The sequence below is a fragment of the Molothrus aeneus genome, chromosome 5 (assembly GCF_037042795.1).
Source record: "Molothrus aeneus isolate 106 chromosome 5, BPBGC_Maene_1.0, whole genome shotgun sequence".
Taxonomy (NCBI): domain Eukaryota; kingdom Metazoa; phylum Chordata; class Aves; order Passeriformes; family Icteridae; genus Molothrus; species Molothrus aeneus.
The window spans coordinates 15,305,619-15,326,734 of record NC_089650.1 but is presented as its reverse complement, the minus strand read 5'-3'; the positions used below and the strand labels follow the sequence as shown (position 1 = coordinate 15,326,734).

At 40.3% G+C, this 21,116-nt stretch overlaps 1 protein-coding gene across 1 annotated transcript in view; it reads left to right on the top strand.

Annotated features, from left to right (window-relative positions):
* Positions 1-21,116, top strand: part of ITPR2 (inositol 1,4,5-trisphosphate receptor type 2) — a 244,615-nt gene that overhangs the window by 157,418 nt on the left and 66,081 nt on the right. The window contains exons 38-44 of the mRNA XM_066549543.1: positions 9,017-9,125; positions 10,700-10,887; positions 11,974-12,157; positions 12,751-13,007; positions 13,889-14,089; positions 16,060-16,170; positions 20,914-21,009. Coding sequence (XP_066405640.1) covers positions 9,017-9,125; positions 10,700-10,887; positions 11,974-12,157; positions 12,751-13,007; positions 13,889-14,089; positions 16,060-16,170; positions 20,914-21,009 — 1,146 coding nt within the window. The remainder of the gene's footprint in view (positions 1-9,016; positions 9,126-10,699; positions 10,888-11,973; positions 12,158-12,750; positions 13,008-13,888; positions 14,090-16,059; positions 16,171-20,913; positions 21,010-21,116) is intronic.

The following is a 21,116-nucleotide window of genomic DNA, read 5'->3' as shown; positions in this document are numbered from 1 at the left end:
TGTTTTCCTTTGCACTAGCCACAAGTATATTTGGAGGCTGACACAAACACATATACACACCTGTTTGTTTTTTTTTCCCTTTAATGCCTGAAATCCAAGAAATCAGCAACAATTTGGTATCTGTTTCCATCTAAGAATGCAAGAGGCGTTTCCCAGAAGTGTCAGGTGTGTTGATCATTTTGTCAGGCTGGCTCTCAGGGCACTCTGGATACAGGTTTGCTGATCATTGTCCAAAGCACATCTTTAAATCATGGAAAGACAGAATCTGGCAGTCCCGTGTGTTGAATACAGTGGTGTTCTGAGGTGAGTGGCACTGAAGGAAAAAATGGTTGCTTTTGACTCAGTCTTGGGATTGTTTTGAGACACTTCATAAGCCCCTTGATTATTTTGCAAGAATGCTGAAAATTAGTTTCTTTTATAATCACTTTTAAAAAAAAATAATATAGACATATAGAGCACTTCTAACTGAATAATTCATATTACTGTGAACATTTCTGTTGGTTGAAGAAAGGACACGGTTTAACATCATGTACACAGTAAAACTAGAAACTGTTAAGAACCAATGAGAAGTACTCATTTAGTATTATATTAGTACTACCCAAAAATCATGTCAAATCCAAAGAAAAGCCTATCACCTGGGTTGCAAAATAATTCTGATAACCTGCTTTAGAAAGTGCGTAAGTTCCTTCAAAGGTAAGCAGTGACAGAAGTACAAATTCTGAATTTCTGAAATGTCATCAACAGTCTTCAGGGTGACCTCATTGTGGCCTTCCAGTGCCTGAAGGGAGCCCACAGGAAGGATGGAGAACGACTCTTTACAGGGGCCTGGAATGACAGGACAGGGGGAATGGCTTCACACTGATAGAGAGCAGGTTTAGATTGGATATGAGGAAGAAATTATTTCCCTGTGAGGGTGGTGAGGCCCTGGCATAGGGTGCCCAGAGAAGCTGTGGCTGCCCCATCCCTGGCAGTATCCAAGGCCACGTTGGACGGGGCTCTGAGCAACCTGGGATAGGAGAAGCTGTCCCTGCCCATGGCAGGGGGTGGGACTGGATGACCTTTAAGGTCCCTTTCAACCCAAACCAGGCTATTGTTCTATGATTTTGTGATCTTTATTAGTAGTCAAGGGAGAAGTCAAGAAGTCAGTGGAACTGGTGGCAGGTAAAAATGAGCAGAAAACTGAAATACAGAAGTGGCTCCTGAGCTAACTTGAAAGCTCTGAGCCAACAGGTGAAGATTCTGCTGTATCTGATCCAAACCAGGGCAGGCATCCCTTAGCTAGTAAATCAGGTGTCTGTAATGCGCTGGCTTTGAAATTCAACATAATAACAATATGGAAAAAGAGAATAATGTCATGAAATTGGTGTTTGGCCGCTTTATTATTTTCCATTGCTGCCTGTTACAAATTGCTCATAAAACGTCAGAGCACGGTAGTGCTCATAAGTATGCATCTGGAAATTAAGTGTCTGTTTTGGTAAATAAACATTAGGGCACTTAGGGGTAATTTTTTTTTTTCCTTGCAGAGTATGAGGAGTTCGACACAGAAATCCTGTTAAAAATAATGGGATTTGTGTGCATAACTCCCTGTGCATCACTTTGAAAGTTTACCCCCTGCAGCATAAGAGTTAGATAATTTTAGTCTTTGAAAATTGTGCTTCTCAGATCTGGTCTTTTCCTACAGTCTGTTATTGACGGTGCACTCATAAATGCTTCTGAATAATTGTGATCAAATCTTACATTGTTTTCCTTCTGTGGTGGAGAACTTGAGTTATTGTGTATCTCAGTGCTTTGTCTTGTAATGGAGAAAGTCTGAAAGGAAAAATTACAAAGGTGCAAACATGACCTGGTTTGTAAGTGCACAGTTTATATGCACAAGTGACAGATATAAACAATAATATTTGCCCACAGGAAAGACTTGTTCTCTCTATATATAAATACATATATCCAGAGATGTGATATTTGAGCAAAAAAATCCCCATTCTGCAGCTACCAATACTTTATGGCCTAATAGAAAAATTATATAATTACAAAATCAAACTGTGTTTTTCAAAGTGTTTTCTTCTCAATCTTAAGTATAAATGTCCCAACGCTGTGGTTTTCACTAACCCAAACAATTTTTCTCTCCTGCTGTATTCCTAGTGGAGCCACTTTTTAGAGTTACTGCCAAAAAAATCTTTCTCTTAATATGATGCTTTCCTGAATTTCTTCAGGGTGCAGAATTGGGCAGTTATCAGGCAAAACCTGTGGGTTTTTTTTGTGATGTATCCAGTATGCATTTCCCTATCCATATTGAAAATGGACTGGCAATAGCAGTTATTTTGCAATAGTTTGGCACTTAAGCTTCCAGCTTTCTATGGAACCTGAAACTGCAAAGGAAAGAAGAATCAAAAGACTGCTTGAAAAATGAACTCCTTTTTAGAGCAACTATAGTTTGGTTTTAAAGAAGGTCGTGCTCATTTGTTTGTTTTTTTTTTAATCTGAGCCTGTCAATGCATCTCTGCATTAGTTACAGTCTCAAGTTTATCAGTTAGTATTTGTGATGCAGGAAATTTGTATTGAGAGAAGTGGGATTCCTCCCAGTTTTGTGTGGGATTGAACAATGGCACATTTTAAATGTGGGGTGTCTCTGCCTAATGAGAGACAGCTGAGAGGTGTGGGTGGCCAGCTTTGTTCTCCTAAGAGAACTGTGTCATGAAGTCTGGTGCATATTTTGGGTTGTTTTTTTTCTTTTTAGACTTGGATAAAACACTTTTGCCTGGCAAAGTGCATGTCTGCTCCTTCTCCTACTTAAGTTGCTGGCAAATCTCCCGTTGATTTTAGTGGAAGCAGAACTGGACACCAGCTGGACCCAACTTCATATTTGAAAGTGCTTTTTTCCCTGGTGTGAATAAACGCCCCAGTGTGCAAATAACAGTGCTGTTGGGTGTCATATTTTATTGGTGAAAATATATCACTTTCAACTATCAGTTGGCTATGAAAACATCTTGTTGCAAAAAGATCAAAACCAAGAAAAAGCTCACTCTGTGTAAAAATAAACAAACAACTCCCCAAAACAAACAACTTCTCCCAATTCGTGAGCCCCCTGGAAGTTGCTGGCATCATGAAAACAGAAATTTTCCACTTTGTGGACATAATAGGAGTCAAGACTTCGGGGCTCTCTTCCAAGCCCGTGCTTGTGCAACACCATGCGTGTGGTAGCCGTGGCCTCAGCTGATCTCTTTTGGAGACAGGGAGATTTCTATGTCATCTTGCATTTCAAGAGCAGGTTGTATCATAATTTAAAGACTTTTAAAACCAATTGTGGTATCTCCGCAGAAACCACTTGCACAAAACTCCTTCTCCCACCATGTTTTGTCTCCAAGAGAAATAACGGAACAAAATGGGTGAAAAGCAACAACAACAAAAGCAACTACCAAAAAAATCATCCTGAAACAGGCACTCAGACTAAGTAGACTAGAAATTTCATTTATAAATAATGACAAGAAGCATGTAGAAGTAGAGGTCTTTTAAACAGCCTTCATTGAAAGCCTCATCTATATTTACTACAGGAAAAGGTAGCATGATGTCTTCATAGATTATGTGAGATGACATATTTTTTTCATCCAGCTTGTTCTTCTAATGTAGACCACAAGATCTTCAAATAGTTTCTGTCTGAGAAGCCACCTAGTCGTGGTTTAGTAACTGCCAGCAGTACAGACTATCACACCTCTTCTTAAGCTGTTCCAATAGCTAAATGCCACTACTGTTACATAAAATAAAAATAAAATTCATAACCCACAAACTGAATAACCCAGCTGCCTCTACTTCTTTTCTAGCTGAATTTCTCCATTTTCAGCTTCTAACCAGTATGTCTTGCACCTTTTATCTTTAGACTGAAGTCATCCATTATATCAGATTTCTTATGTAGATAGTCAGAAACAGAGTTCATGCTTAGACTGATAAACTCAGTAGACTGAATGCCTTGAATTTCTGATGAAAAGACTTGTTTTATTCTCTAATCACTCTCGTGGAGCTTCTCCAAACCTGATCCAATTTGTCAGCATTCTTGAACTGTGGACACTAACTTGTGATGTGGTATTATTGCTACAGTAATGTGCTCCTGCATGTGAATAAGTGAGAGAGTCTCACAAATCCCACATAACAGCTCTTGTTACCCTTTGCAGAATTGTGGGGTTTCGGGAGTTGTCATTGCACTGATTTTTCTCCTGGGCTTTTCATTCTTCCCCAAAGTCATGACCTCCTAGAACAGAATCCTCCATTTTTTTGGTGTGTTCTGTATTTTATTGTTAATAAGACATACAGAGGTTTGGACATAATGACACTCATATTGTTTACTTCTAGTCAGTTTTATAAATTATGCCTAAATTGTTAGCAGTGACTTGACCTTATCCCCTCTTTTTTGTGTGTGTGTCCTTTCCAAACACAATTAATAATTATTTTCTGTATGATTTAATTTCATTAAGAAAAGCCTCAAATGAGGCAGACAATACATACTTCATGAGTTTGTGCATTAGAAGCCCATATATTTGTTTATGATTTCTTGCTTTAAATTGCACATTGAATTCTATCAGTCACTGAGTTGTTAAGCCATTTGATAACTATCCTTCTGGGCTTACTTAATCAAAAATTTTGCCTTACAGCACTGTGTCACAGTGCACAGTTTATCCAACTTTACCAGAATGATATTTTTATTTTTAGCAAAAGCAGAAGATAATCTTCAGAAGTTTCAGAAGGTCTGTTTTGGCAAACCTGTATTGAGGCAATTATTACAACATGATGCCAACATTAAAACTGCCATCAGTATATAGTAACTTCTTTTAATTTTGTGTTAATGGAATGCAAAATCAGCCATTCCTTTGCCTCACCCAGAACTGACATCAAACTCATGGCAGGGAGCTGGATATCATTAAAAAGTGTAAGTACTCCCTGGTACTTTTGGAAAAGTATCATTGCATGTGACACATCTCAGAGTTCTCTGGGATTTTGTGTCTCTTCCAAACTTTCTGAAAATCTGTATTAGTAGACCAGAGATCCCCAACAGCTCCTCTTTTATACTTGGCTGCAAATTATTAATATATGAAGATTTAATAAGCCTAGTTTTCATATCTCTTCCTGGATTAATGCTGAAATATGCTCATTACATCATCCACTGTATCACTGGTTGGATGTAGCTACCTTTTCTGTGTAATCACTGATAATCTGAGCATTTCCACTTCATTAATTTAATACAGATTAAGACCCAAAAGAGATCACCAGACCCTCTAGTTCAGCCTCCAGAGCATTATATGTACAATTCCAACTCCTTAAGCAGTGTGCAGAGTTATATAAGGCAGGATAGATAAGTTCTGGTGTGTAATAGGGAGAGGTGGTACTGATGCAGGTATCCATGATAAGCCTTAGGTACCTCTCAGCCTTTGCTTCCTGCACATCCTCATGTGGAACCAGCCTTTTGCAGACTCAGAGAGGGCAAGTGAATGAACCATTGTATTAAGGCCTTTAAATCAAGTTTAAAGACCAACGAGTATAATGAAATACGGACTGAGAAAATGGAATTTGTTTGTCTACATGTTCCTACTAGAATAATTATTCCCTATTGGAAACTTTTGCCTGTCAATCCCCAGCTATTTAAAACTGCAACAACAATATCCAGTTGTTGCTTTCTTGTGTCCTCAGTCTTTATCCTAGCTTTTGTTAGGGACAATGCTGTGGTATTCATCAGCAACAATAAGACTGTTATGTTTCATTGTGTTTTTTCCAAAGCTATACAATGTTCTATCCATTATGGAAGGGTTGCAGTCAGCTGAGTGATGTTTACATGTCACTTCCATACCCTAATAAGAGGTATAAAAGAAAGTGTATTGTAGCCAGCAGGGGACAGTTTCAGTATGGAAGGCCAGGACTTCTGCCTCATATAGAAATGTAATCAAGGAAGATAGCACTGCCCTGCTTAGTGTGCTCTTATTTTTGGCCTCTGCTTTAGTGCCACAAGTGTCAGTAGTAGCTGCAGCAAACTGCTTATTCATGCTGCTGCTGTGATCGTTTGCTTTTGGGCAGTATTAATTTTGTGGCTGTGCTAAGTTAGGAACCCATTCCCAGGGACATCAATGGCGTGGCTGTCTGGCTTGTCCTGGCAGCGGCCGGACAAGCTCGTCCATGTGATGGGGCTGTTCTTGACTGTGTTTGCTGGCATTCCCATAAAAGCATTCCCACACACCTATGCCAGCAGGATCAACATTTTTTCTGGAAGCTGGGTCTTTCCAGCTTTTTCTAGGACAGTGCCTCACAGTCACATGGGGGTGATGGGTGTTTCTGATACATTCCTCGGGCATTTCTCTGTGCATTTCTCAGCCCCGGTTCATGTGGCTGGGCCCTTCTGCTCTTTGTAGTGGCAGCTCATTTCACAAGACTCATGGAAGTCATATGGCTGCCTGAGGTCATCACAGAGGAGATGAGGATCCCGAGTTTGCAAATATGTGGGTTGAGCCTGGGGGTGCGTTTCTGACACAGCTGTCAGGCAAAGCAGAGGTTCCACCACATTTCTGCTTCTCAAACACGGCATCCTTGACTCTTGACACTTCAGCTTCTGGGAACTATAACTATTGTCTGGATTCATGGGAGGTTGAGAGAGAGTAGGAATCCTAATAATTAAGACTTCTTGGAAGAAGAAATGAACTTGAAGAAGAAATGACTTCTTGGAAGAAATCTGTTCCTTAGTTTGGATATGGGTGGAGCAGGATTCCTTCCCCTTTCTGTAGCCAGCTGGAGAAACATCTTCATATCCCCTGGTGTCTTTGAAGGTAACAAGGCAGGAGGAAGATCTGAGATGTGCTGGTAGTTACTTGCTTTGAGGTATTCAGACCCCAGTGCTAAATCACTCAGTGTATTAGTCAAAAGCTATTTTATGGTTTTAAACATTCTTCTTGATAAAATAAGGGCTGTTTTGGTTGAACAATAAAGCTCGTGACCACAGGTAGTATTCTTAACTATCTATAGATGGCTTTTGGTGTGTCTTCCCATGACTGCTCTGTGACTGTTTATATAATTTACCATTAGTCATCAGCAGACTGCAGAGGTTGCTGGTTGAGGAGGTTGACTCAAAGTGAGTGGTTAGTCAAGTGCTATGGCAAATGCCAGCCTTTCTGTTGAAAAGATCATGTCTCAAGACAGTCCCCATTCTGGATTGGGTCCTAGTTGGGAGCTAGGAAGGGTTTCTGCTCTGTGATCCCAGTTGTGTGACAGTTTTATGATTCTGTGATATATATGCTTGTGAAAGCTTGAACAGGGGCTTTAGCCTTTTTTTCAGTCCATATTTATCAGTCCTGGTGGGAACTCTTGTCCCATCACTAATATGTTTTTCTTCTTCAGGAGATGAGGAAAATGACATTCACTTTGCTGTGAGACACTGGATTTTGGTCCCAGCTAAAGACAGGATGTTGAGCAGGAGGAGCTGGTGCTCTTACCCATCTTAAAATTTCTTATGAGCTTGGTTACTGTACTTGTCCATTACCATACCACTCCAGGTTAAACCCCATCACAACCAGACTGGGAAGGAATCTGTCTCTGTGTGAGGTCCTCAGAGACTTCTGGTTCTTTGCCTTGCTCTGTAGTGCAAAGCACACTGGATTAATCTCACCTGGAAAATCCACCCAGTAAACTCCCTGTAGGTGATGCTTCTTATTTTTCTTGCAGCTACTGTATTTATAGCTTTAGATATTTTACTTTAGGCCTTGTATTTTCCTTGGCTGTATGAGAGAACTCTGTATAGACTATTGTCAAATGAAAACATCAAAATGGGAGAACTAGAAAGAATGGCTGGTTGGTATTGTCAGGCAGCACACAAAGTCCTGCTTTTTGGCACTTTTTTCAGGTGGACAAGGCTATTGTCTTCAAGGCCCATGAAGCAGTGAAGTCCTTCTGTGGTGTGTGGTTGCCCCTGGAAATATTGCCAAGTTAACAGGGAAGTGGGAGTGAGAGTGTCTGGGGCTTGCTTCCCTGCTGCCTGCTGTCTGTGGTGGCCACAGAGATGTTTTGATTGAAAACTTGACTGCTGCACTAATGTGCAGGCACGGGCAAGCTGCTGAATGCTGAGAATGCTTCTATTGCACATATTTTTCAGAATTTTTTTCATTAAAACCAGCAGTTTAGTAAAAGTAGGGAAAAAATGTTCAATTTTAATGCCAAACACTTGAAGTGACCATGTTCCCTCTTCTGTGTTGAGCATTGGAGACCTTACTTATTCCTCTTTATGAAATCTGAGGTTGCACATACGCCTACAATTGTTGTGTCACCTTCTGCCTCTGTAAAGCTGAGTGTTGACTGCAGGTGTTCTGTGGAGACTGAAGGCAAAATAAAAATGCCAAGTAATTGGTACCCCTGACTCTCAATCCAGCGTGTCTTGTGCTGCAGAACATAAGTAAAATGAAAGGGAAGATCTTCAGAGAGCTGCATGCAAATTTTGACTGGTTGTGGTTTTGGAAGTCAAGGAACAAGGCGGTACAGAGAATGCTTTTTAAGCTGTTCTATCAAATGTCATATCTCTGTTTTAATATTTTATGTGATGTGGCTTCTTTCAGATGATCAGCTGGATTATCTGAGATCAGAGAAAAGGGAGTGGTACTACTTAGCTGCAGAAAATAGGAAGAAAGTGCTGCCATGGCAGGGTAGGGCACAGACACACTGACTGCAGAGCACTGGCTATTTGTGGAGTTTGTTTCAATATACACATCTCACAGATAGCCCGTCAGAATTACTGAAGTGGAGGTGTTTCATTTATAATCAATAAGTTTAAAACAAACTTCAAAAAAGTTTATACAACACTATTTTAGAATTTTCCTCCTGGGATTTGTTAGATAAGACCGTTAGATATTTGTTTTCTGGACAACTTTCCTGTTTGTGTGCTTACTAATTATAATGGAAAGACCTACTAAATTATGTATCTGTGTTAAACAGCTTGCTTTTCAAACAAAGGAAATTGGCCACAACTCTCATTTCTTCTATTTTAATCTTTCTCTTAAAGGGCAACACTTTAAGGAAAATCCTCCTGTATCGGTACTTTAAAGGGGAATATGGAAGTGGTATGAATGGGCCCCTGTCTGCCAGCTACAGCAAAACTGCACAAGTGGGAGGTAAATCAACACACATCATTTCAAGAGAGCAAAATTAGCAGCACCATTTTTTCTAATAGGCACATTGGACATGCTCCAGGCATTCAGTTGGTAAATAAATCAAACATGTTCTGTAACCACTTAGAAGAGAGGTAGTATCAGACTCTTCTATTTTTAAGTTGCTCACACTTGTCTCAGATGGTGCATTTGGAGGTACCAAAGCAGGTACGAGGAAATCCCTATCCAGAAATTCAGCAAAGCAGAAAACTTTTGAAGAGAGATGGTGTTGTTTCTGGAAATTAAAAAAATTTTTGACATTCTGATCCTTTATTGATATATGAAAAATATCTAAGGAAAAGCTTTTCACAAAAATACTGGTTAGACAATAGATCAAATTTTCCTGAGAGGTTGTAGAATGTGTCAGTTCTTGTTACAACTTTACTGGACAAGACTCTGACAAACCTGTCCTATCTTCCTGTGGGCAAGAAGTTTCAGTAGATGATCTCTGCAGGTCCCTTATAAGCTAATTTTTTGTATCATTCTGCTGTAGAAGCCACAGGAAGTTACAGCAGGGTGGTTTCTAGGAAAGCCCATAATAATGGATGTCATAGGAAATGAGGCTGGAGCTAGGTATAGAGCCAGATCAGAACTGCATTTTGCATTTTCAGTGCACACTGAAAGCATGCCCAGATTTGTCAACTTTTGCAGATGTCACCCAGCTGTTCCTCCTTTATATTTCAATACAGACTCTGAAAATCTTTGCAGTCTTAACATTCTCTACGCCAAATTTTGCTCTCTAACAAATAAGAGACTGAAGTTTTACTATTTTTTTAGTTCTCTCTAAAAAGTGTGTGTGTGTATGGCATCATCACAAAGTCTGAAGCATTTTAATCACTTTAATCAAAGTATTACTGGCTGATTAAAACAGTACTGTATTTTTACTAATGAAGTAGGTGCAGTTACATCTTTAGAGAAGTAAGTATAGCAGGAAAGATGATCATCTGTGATAATAAAAGGTGGTTGATTTAATGAGCTAATACAATTTAGCAAAATTTCTTCAACCCACACCTTTAATTTGGATTAACTCAAGTCTGTGTTCTTAAAAAAAGCATCATGATGATGATGATGGTGATGATGATGATCTAGGAGTTGGCAAAAGCATTTGGCTGGAAGGTCAGACCCATAACCAGGGTGGATTTACCAGGACACAATTTTAGTGCAGATTAGGCCTGAGATTGAAGAGCAGATTTAAAAAGGGTCTCACAGCATTGACCCTACTCACAGTTTAGTGTATGCAGCAGTGGAATTAAAAAAGGGTTCAGTGAACAAATCAATGTCCTTTCCATCTTATTTATTGTCTGAATATCCTGACAGAACAATGGCTTGGGGATTTGTTTTATTTCTTATTCTTAGAGCCCAACATTGCAGTTTCATACAAAAATCTTGTTTTTATCAAAGGGAACTTTGCCTGACAGAATTTCAAAATTAAATTTATTACATTGCTATTGTGTGCCTTATCACTACTAATAGGTTCATTTTCATGTATGTGTGTGAAGCAAACATGAATGGTAGTTGTATATTTGTCTAATTTGCAGGTGGATTTTCAGGACAAGATGCAGATAAGTCTGGGGTGACTATGTTTGATATCCAGTGCCTCCTGGACAAAGAAGGTGCCTCAGAACTGGTCATAGATGTGATAGTGAACACCAGAAATGACAGGATTTTCTCCGAGGGCATTCTGCTGGGTATTGCACTGCTTGAAGGTGGAAATACGCAAACACAGGTACTTGTTTAATCTGCTTATTCACATATTGATTCTCAGGTGCATGTGGTCTGGAGACAAATAAAGAGAACCTTTTTGCTGTGAGTTCTCTGAGAAGTTTGTCACTAGAATATGTACCACTGTAATGCAAGTGTAAATATGCCCTATTACTATGCGGTAGCTCTTTGGGAGAAGGAAAGGTTTTTCAGCTCTCCCTCTCTGTGTAGCACTGTGCTGCTTTTAAGCTGGTCATTGCCATATCAGCATTATCCCCAGTTATTTTATGTCAGTCTTCGTAAAATTAAAAATTATAATACTTCTAAGTTTATAAAAGCACATTATTTTCTGGAAACCTTCAGAGACATTTATTAAAATCTCCAAAGAGAAAAAAACTTGGTTATTTGAGAAGACCAGTATTCCAGTTGATAGAAAATATTTGCTTTAAACTATGGTTTCTAGGTGTTTTTCTATATATTTTCTTTAAACTATGGTTTCTAGGTGTTCTCGCCCAGATTAAGCCAAATCAGATGTTTGAGGGAATAGAGAGAATTGATATGAGGAGGGAAGGCTGGGAGAATTGGGATTGTTTGCAAACTGTTTCAAATGGTCCTCAGCCTGCTTGACAGTTATACTAAGGGACTGGAATTAATAACCTAAAATAATATTTAATAATAAATTCTGTCTGTGGCACAAAAAATTAATATAATCCAAGCTATAATATTACATATTTGATGTTCCCTGCTTTCTCTTGTTGTTACATAATAAGTCACTTTTCACTTTTATTTGTAGATGGAATATAATGACTAGTAAGTCTGGAGAAATGGAGAGTGTCACAAAGTAATTTAACTTCAAATACAATATTGTGACATTTAAAAGACTGCAAATAGCACAGTTCACCATTTTACCCAAATTTTAAAATATTATCATCAGTCTTTGTTACCAGCCTTGTATATCACTTTGTGAAAGAACTGGTCAGGCAGTGGCCAACATTTGTTCTGTGTAAGTGAAGTAATTATTCATCATTTGTTTCACCAAAAAAAAAATATAGTGTGTTTTTTTATTTCTTCTTCCTTAGAAGATTGATATCTAAAGAATTTTTTTTTGCAGTATTCGACTTACCAGCAACTAAAGGAGCAGAAGAAGTCAGAAAGGTTCTTCAAAGTGCTGTATGATCGCATGAAAGCTGCTCAGCAGGAGATCAGATCCACAGTGACAGTGAATACTATTGATTTGGGGAGCAAAAAGAAGGAGGATGACAGTGACCTCACCATATCTGTTCCCAAAAAGAGAGGTAAGGAGGCACCCCTGGGAAGGAGGGGAGCAGGGCTTTATATTGACACTGCATGTGCTGCACCACTGGTGCACTGCTGAGTTGATCAATAAGCTTTAACATTAATAATTGCCAATTTGCATATTTTGCCTGTTTTTCTCTGAATTACAGTCCATCTCAGGTTGGCCACAAGGAATTAGCTTTAATGAAATCAGTGAAGCTCTGCCAGTTTGCATCAATAAAAGATATTGAGCTGTATTTTTAGAGGAGCAAAAGCAGAGGCTGCTGCTATTGGGGATATTTCACAAGAGCAGGCTCAGGAACTGATTTCCCACCCTGTGGTCTTCCCATTGTTCTCATCATTTATTGTATATGAGAGAGAAATAGTAGGGCTTTTTGTGTTAATGTTCTGTTTCACTCTGGTTTGTGGTTTATTTGGAACATGCTATCCCTGCATGAATGTTGCTTTGATATTCTTTGTGAGTTGCCTAGAGGCCTTTGAAGAGTTAGACACCAACAAAGAAAAAGTTGTATTCATTATTATTGTTTTCTTATTGTTTAATCAAATGGGGAGAAAGACTTTCAAAAATGAAGGAAAACTGTCTTCTTTTCAGTTAAGGATTCAACTCTGCATCTGAAGGAGGGAATGAAAGGACAGTTAACAGAAGCATCCTCTGCAACCTCCAAGGCTTACTCTGTGTACAGAAGAGAAATGGACCCAGAAATAGATCTGATGGGCTCAGGAGCAGATGCTGCAAATGCAGAAGAGAAGTCTGCAGAAGAAGCAATCATGAGCCCTGCCATTGCAATCATGCAGCCAATACTGAGATTTCTTCAGCTGCTGTGTGAGAACCACAACCGAGAGCTCCAGGTAAAGTGTTTTGAGCTGAGCTTTTATAGCGGTGTTGTTAGAGGGGCTGCACCTTCATAAGGGGAGAAAAACACACTTGTGCCTGGCCCCTGTTACAGAATAGGGCTGTCTGAAGTATTGGGTCCAAGGGATAAAAGAAGCATTTTCAAGAACCATTTGGGTTCTGTGATGGAGTTCAGAATTGCTTGGGGGTCTCAGCACAGCCACATGGAGCTGAGCAGGGTCTAAATGTCCCTGTTAGTAAGGTTCCTGTGCACAGTTGGTAGATCACTTACCACAGACTTGAAGAGCACAGGAAGTTTCTGGGTACTGCCCCTTTGCCAAAGTATCACAACTGAAGGCTTTCAGATGCTCTGTGTGTCCCTGCTATCAGTTCTTTTGGTAGAAATTACTGTCCCCATAGCAACCTCTGCAAAATGTATTTTCTGCAAATATACATCAATGCCGTGGTCAGGAGTGGTTCCTCCCCTTCCAGCTGTGGTTGGGGTGGTTTGAGCTGAGCTCCATAATGTGCCACCAGACCTGCTTAGCTGTGGGGAAACAGCTTCCAAGAGAAGGGCTGTGATGGGTGACTGGGAGCAGGTCTGCAGGACATATAAAAGACATTTAAGGCCAGTGCAGATGTTTGCCAAGTTCAGTTTCCTAAGCCTTCACTGCTCTGTGATTTAATCAGATAATAGTTCTCAATTGCTGCATTAAGGCCTAATGTATTTTCTATAGTAGTGCAGTGTACTTCAGTACCTGAGACACACTGGTCATATGGCTATAAATTGTATCCTTCAATGTTTTCATGAAAAAAGACTAAAAGACTTTGTTTGCCTTGACTCTCTTCCTTTTTTTTTGTTTTGTTTTGTTTTGTGTACCTTTCCTCAACCCACCAGAATTTCTTAAGACATCAAAACAATAAAACAAATTACAACCTCGTTTGTGAGACCCTTCAGTTTTTGGACTGCATCTGTGGGAGCACCACAGGTGGGCTGGGCTTGCTGGGGCTTTACATCAATGAGAGGAACGTGGCTCTTGTCAACCAGACTCTGGAAAGCTTGACAGAATACTGCCAGGGCCCGTGCCATGAAAACCAGGTAGGCTCAAGAACTTCTGGATGCAGAAGGCTGTACCTAAATGTTGCTGTCTGGGTGCTTATCACAAACCTTTGAGCATTCCTGATATTGTAAATTCACTTGGAGCTGCTATGACTAGACTTAACATGCTTCAAGCTTTCATGAGGCCTGAGTGACCCTTTTAAGTCAGAGCTCAAAACAGACTCTTCCTGTAGTACCTCTTCTTCCTCTGAGAGTTGGCAGACCTTTTGGAGGGAGTTTCATGTTTTATGTTGCTGTGTCCATGGCTTAACCCTCACTTTGTGAGACTGGATCTGGAGTCAGAGTTTTGGAAGTGCATTGCAAACACACACTGTTTGTGTTTCAATGTGTTTCATTTTCACACATTTTGCCTTTGGTGGTGTTTATACATCTTGCTAACACTTACTTTCCTTATTTCACATAACTGCCACAAAGTTTAACTTACCCTCCTGCCATACCACCTAGCAGCATCTTTAATTATGGTATCAATATTGAAATGGATGACACTAAAGACTATGCTTCTGATCTTCTGTGCCTTCCTCACTGCAGCCTTTGGAAGTCACACAGCTGTGACCTCTGGTAAAAGTCTCTTTAGTGCCATGCTGAAGAAGTATAGAAAGCTAAAGGATGTGGTTACATGCTGCCATATTTGATCTGAAGAGAATTAAAGTTGCAATAAAGTTGTCATAGTGGACGAAACTGCAGAATTTTTGCTATAGATTAGCAGTGGGAAAATTGTGGTGAGCAAATGACAGAAGCAATCTGTTCTCTATGCTAGAAATAGCTGAAGAAATACATGCAATATTAATGCTTCTTCATTAATGTGCTCCAATGAAATGTAAAGTGCTATTACGGCCATTGCTGGTAATCATCTGCCTTTACCTGATATTTTAAAAACAAACAGAAGTCCTTTAGTGGACTAAATTTTGAACAGTAATATTTAAACCACTTCTGGATGGGAAAAACAACTGTAAAAAAGCATAACAACAGGACTGAAGACAAAAAACTGTTACAAGTTAACATGTTCTCCAACAAAGTTATGTGAGAAGCACTGGAGGAACACTGATATGGAAGGGAATGATGAATTAAACTTTATTACTTTGACCTATCTGCTGGGAAGTCACTCAGGATTTGAGTTGCACTTGTTTACACCAACTGCAAATCTAATTCAATATATTTCAGGGGCAAATGCCCAACACTCTCTCATTTTCATTTTTCCCCTTCTCTCTGTCTTCCTGGAAAACTTTTCCTTTCCTGTTGTCCCATAAACCTGCCAGAGGAATAAGTGCCATAGGCTCTTGTATAACTGGCTGTTATGCACTAGGCCTAGAAGGTCCAGAACTCCAGCTGTAAAGGCATTTGGGAAGTACCACTGCTCACAAATACAGTTTTAAATTCCATATCCAGAAATACTCTTCTTTGCAGGACATGTCCACGTTCATGGAAAAAACTTTGATTTTCATGAACATTTTGTACTGTAACAGCAATATTAATGCTGGCTGCTGAGGGCAAATGAAGAATCTGAGCGTGCAAATTTGGTTGTGCTTGCAGTCAAGCTTCTCTTTTATGTCTGAGGCTGGCATGTGCTCAGCTGAATCTGGCAGTGCTCCTGAGGGCTGCTGTCTGCAAGTTGTGCCGCTTGGTGCCAAGCCCTGCGGGATTCTCTGGGAGCAGATTTTTGCTTGCACCACCTTTTTTCCAGTTGGGTATTTCCCTACTGGCAGTGTTTGGGTTAGTTCTGTACACACAAGTCTCCCCCTGCATTTCTTGTGGTGTATGTTCAGGCTGTTCTGCTTTGACTGAAGGTTTCATTGCTCTTGGAAGGTGTTTTAAGTTCTGGGTCCTTCTTTTAGAAATTTGCTGATGTGTATATTCTCTTGCTCCCTCTGGCTGTATCATCTCCCTCTTTGTCCCACTCCTCCCCTCCCTTCTGCCCCTACCCCATTCCCTTCTCTTCTCTTGTTTTGCAGACATGCATAGCCACCCATGAGTCTAATGGGATTGATATTATAATTGCTCTCATCCTGAACGACATAAACCCCCTTGGCAAATACTGCATGGACTTGGTGCTTCAGCTCAAGGTACAGTATATGGAAATTTGTTTATTTGAATTTGGGCAGCAACAGAAGACATACCTATGGGAGAGCTCTAGGCAGCCTGACATTTACTTAATCTTACCATAGCACAGTATACTCAGAAGCCTTTGCAAAACAAAATCTTGCAAATGAGTTCATCTCAGCTTCTGAATCCTTACCAAGCCCTCTGCCACAGGCCTTTTGACCCACTGCTATGTTGGGGACTATGTCTCAACTTTTTAAAAAAAATCCTATCAATCAGGCATAACACAGCTAGCATGAAAAGTCTGTATTGTGATGTAAAATCTCTCAAGATTGATAAACAGCCACACTGTACAGGCATGCAGCAAGTCAGGCATGCTCTCTAAATACCGAACTCTTAAAAATTATTTGAGAAGGAAATGCTGTGAAAAAGAGCAATACATCAGGTGACCTGCAATGTCAAATAAAGTTGAAACAAGGTTCAAGTAAATTGTACCTTATTTCCCTTCTCAGTGTCCTCTGAGGGGAAACACAAAATGTGGAGTGTGAGGGCAAAGCCTAGAGAGGGAGGGCTTGTAATGTAATTTTGTTCTGTGTTCTGGGGAGGGTTGGATAGGCTGGTAGATAAGTTTCTCCTGTCTGTGTGCCAGTGCATGCAGAGGGGAGCTCTGCAGCTGCACTGTCTGCCAAGCAGGGTAGAATCTGTCCAGGAGGAGCCCTGGGTTATTGCCTTTTCTTGCCTCCCAAATTAAGTATTTCCATTGCAGATGGTCTGTTTCCTCCCCAAACCAGAAAATTCTTTGTGGTAGCTGCATTGCATCATATTGGCAATGTTATACATGTCTAATAAAATAATTAATATAGCTATATATCATGTACAATGAAACATTGAATCAACAGTGCCTTACATATCATTTTAATAACTGTAATTACTTTTTTGAATGGCAATGTAATTCAGGCCCCCCTCTAGCAAAACACTTAGGCAGACATTTAACTTTGAATATGCAGACAGTTCTTTTGAAGTCCGAATTCAGTCTCTGTAAAGATGTATCTGCATTCTCTCCAGTGCCATTTTGATTTGCCATTGCCATGAGGCTAGCACATGCTTGTAGAACAGCTTTTCTGTGTGGTGACCAAACACAGAGCTTAGAGACACCTCTGCAAGGACCAGTGTGATCCTGCTCACTGGAGGCTGGCTGTGCTCAGACTCATTCAATTAGCAAAAATTGTGGTGAATGTAGCAGAGGTTCAGACTGTGGAAATGATTCAGATTTGCAGAATCACAGAGTCATTTGCTTTAGTAGGGATGCCTTGAGGTTAACTTGTCCAAGTCCTCTGCTCAAGCAGGATCAGCTAGAGGTTTCTCAGGATCATGTGCAGCTGAATATCTCCACAGCTGGAGATTCACAACCATTTTGGGCAGTCTATCCCACTGTCTGATCCCTCTCACAGTATGAAAGTGTTTCCTGGTGTTTAGATAGAATTTCATGGGTGTTTTATTTTGTCTCTTGCTCTCTCACTGGACACTGGTGAGAGGGGTCTGGCAGCCTCTTCTGCATTTCCTCCCACCAGGTAATTATACACATTGATAAGATTCATCTAAGCCATCTGTACTCCAGACTGAACAGTCACAGCTTTCAGTGGCTTCTTATATGAAAAATGCTCCATTCCCTTTATGGTTTTTATGGCTTTTTGCTAGACCCATTCCATTATGTCCATATCACTCTTGTACTGGATGTGGACACGTTGCAAGATGTGATCTCAATAATTGGATCCAAATTAAGAAGCTGCTGGTTTTGATTTTGAGTGGCAACACATTGAAGTAATAAAGCAATGAGTTTACCAAGTAATATTTAACTGTCAGTGTTCATAGGCAACTTTGAAGTTGCAAATGCATAAATTTTGCACTGAAAATACAGAATTCAAAGTATGCAGGCCTATACATTTACACTTACAAACAAGCTCAGATACTGTTTTCAGGGAGCATTATATGTTGAACTTACACCCTCCAACCACAGGAAAGGCAGTGCAGAGTTCTATTTTCCCATGCCATCTTAGTTTAGCTTGTTTTGCACTTAGTTTTTGATGTGGCATTTAATTACATCTTCATGGATTACATTTTCCAGTGGACTCCTGAATCATTTAGTGAGCAGAGCAGACAGTGTTTACTGAGTGCAGAGATAGACAGTGTTCAATTCTGCTTCTTTTCATTTCAAGTGTGACCCCCTGGCCTTCCTTACTGACCAGTGTGTAAGCCCTGGCACAAAGTAAGAGCTCAGTATCTGCCACAGATATTGAGTGACAGGATGAAGAGACATTGCCAGTCTAAGAGTACAGAGAGTCTAAGACAAGTATCTTCTTTTTTTCCCTCATAGCTGTATCTAGTTGCTTCACTCATTAATTTATTTTTCCAAAATTTTTATCAGGAGATGAGACGGGAGCCCAGGTAAAGGTGAAATGAAGAGTAGAAGTGCTTTGGACTGCACTGTTTTTTAGCACCTGGAAATTGATTTTTCACTGTACTTATGTGTTACGAACTTCATGTGATGGATGTCTTTTCCTCATTGATGTTTTCCTCACATTGATGTTTGGGATTAGATCCTAGGCTCTCCAGATATGCAGAAAGTGAGGAATAAGTAGCCAAATAACCATCACAAACGCCTGCTGTAATTCTATGCCATAGCAAGGCACTTCTGCTGAGTCAGCAGCAAGAAGCTGGCTGTTGATGACACAGAGTCCTACCTATCCTCTACCTTTCCCAGCTTCCTGGAAGCTGCAGCAGGCTTCTGTCCATCTCCAGGGTTGTCTGCACTGGCAAAGAGCTTCAAAGTCCTCCTTAGCCATAAGTGAGTGGACTGATGCCTTCCTCCTGTTCCCTCCCTTTCCTTACCAAGCTACCTGGGAACCTGGCATGGCCCCTTCCCTCCTCCTCAGTTTGAGATCCTGTCAATGCTACCACTACTGACTTGGCCACCACTGTAAGGGAAATCTGCAGCAGAAGAGGAAGCATCCTGCTTTTCAGAGCAGCATCCTGTCAGGAATCCTCGTCAAAATGCTGTTCTCTCCCTCCCCCTGTTCTCATTCACTGTGCACATTCAACTTCTGCAGTGTTGGTTGCAAGGTAGAGAGTCTGATTAGACCTTTCCCATGGATGGTCCTGATTTAATTTAGAAGCAAAAGGAAAGAGACATGGCAAAACTCGTATGGAGTGCTATTCTCCTTGAGCCAGTCCCAGTTAGGTCTTTTCTTCCCATCTCTTTTTCTTTGTCCTTATCTCATTGGCAAGCCCAGGCTCCTCTCTCCTGGCTTCTATCTTACTCCCAGTCTCTTCTCCCAGAAGTTTTTAATTCCCCAGTTACATACAACTCTTCATTCTAATCTACTCTCCTTCCATTTACCTTCAGTCCTCCAGTCAGAGGTGTTTAATCCTCAGCCTAACACAGCCCTGAGCAGGCTGCTTTGAACAGGGGCTGGACTGCTGCAATCTTAGTCCAGAGGACAGCTTTTAGTGTATGGTTTTATGATCCACCCTGCACAATTTTGTGATTCTGTGCTCACCAAGAATAACCCTTGTGAGTTTTTAGCTGTGAAATGAGTGTGTTTCTGCTCTATAGTACTCAAATTGTAATTTACTAAATGCTTCTGAGTTGGACAAGTTTGACTGGGAGACTACAACTCGTGTGATTGTTCTATTGGCCTCTAGTGCTCTGTATTTTTAGGTCTATTATCAAAACTTGTAGATACAAAGGCTGCTTAAAACACAAGTTGCTTAAACATGTAGGGAATAACATCTTTCTTTTTGCCCCGGCCCCAAAAGCAGCTGAACCCTTTTCCTCTGAAAGTGCCCATGCCAATTGTCTGAGGCACATCCTCACTGGAGAAATTTTGGCTGGAATCATTGATAATGGTAATAAGCACCTGAGAATGAGGCTGTAGGGTGGGTTGGCATATTTCCTGGCCCCTACCTCTTCCCTAGGGACTGTCTCATGCTTCCAAGTGTTCCAACAGCTCAGTCTGTAACAGGGAATGATGGGGATGCTGTGACAGGTCAGCCAAGGCAACCCTGCTCTGCCAGAAAGCAGCCAAAGCTCCAGAACCACTCTTCTTCTCCACTTCACCACAGCTGATTTAACTGGGAGACAGGCAGGTCTCTGAGGCACCACTGGGCTACTGCAGCTAAAGCTCATGCTGTGTAATCCTGAGTCTTGGGGAAAAGCAGGCAGCTGACAAAGCAAAGGTTGTCTTTATATATTCCCCCAGGAATATTTAGTAGTGAAACAAAATCTCAGGAGTGCATGAAAACAGGTTATTTTGCAGCCTTTCAAATAATAACCAGTTGGACTTCATAAAAACCAAAGGGGAAGGAAACCTGCCTGAATGATAAAACCTTCTGTGTAATATGTTTTGTAATTACCTCTGTTGAGTGCTGTTTTAACAGAAAGCCAAGGCAAAAATTGCTAGGTGGGAAATAAGGAAAGGAAATAGAATTTAATTTTGTATGCACAGTCTGCAGCAACACTCTGTATTTAAGTAAAATATTTTTCAGTGTTTAAAATTTTCATTCCAATACAATGTGCAGAGTTAGTGTTACAGTATGCTGACACTAAAAAAACCCTATTAAATATGTCAGTAAAATAAAAGATGCAAGTGGTTGAAAATCTTATCCACTAAAAAGTGGTCCTCATAATCTCAATTAAAACAAATGCAAGGGTCATTAATCCATGAAAGAGATTTAAAATTTGCATTAATTTGGTTTTGTATCTCCAGAACAATGCCTCCAAGCTTTTGCTGGCTATTATGGAAAGCAGGCAAGACAGTGAGAATGCGGAAAGAATCCTTTTCAACATGAGACCAAGAGAACTGGTGAGAAAACTTGTGAATATTCATAAATCTTTTGGCTGAAAAAAAATCTGTCATTAAAACATTTTTAAAATGATCTGTATCTAAGCTGAGAAGTGTTGGCAGCGTAT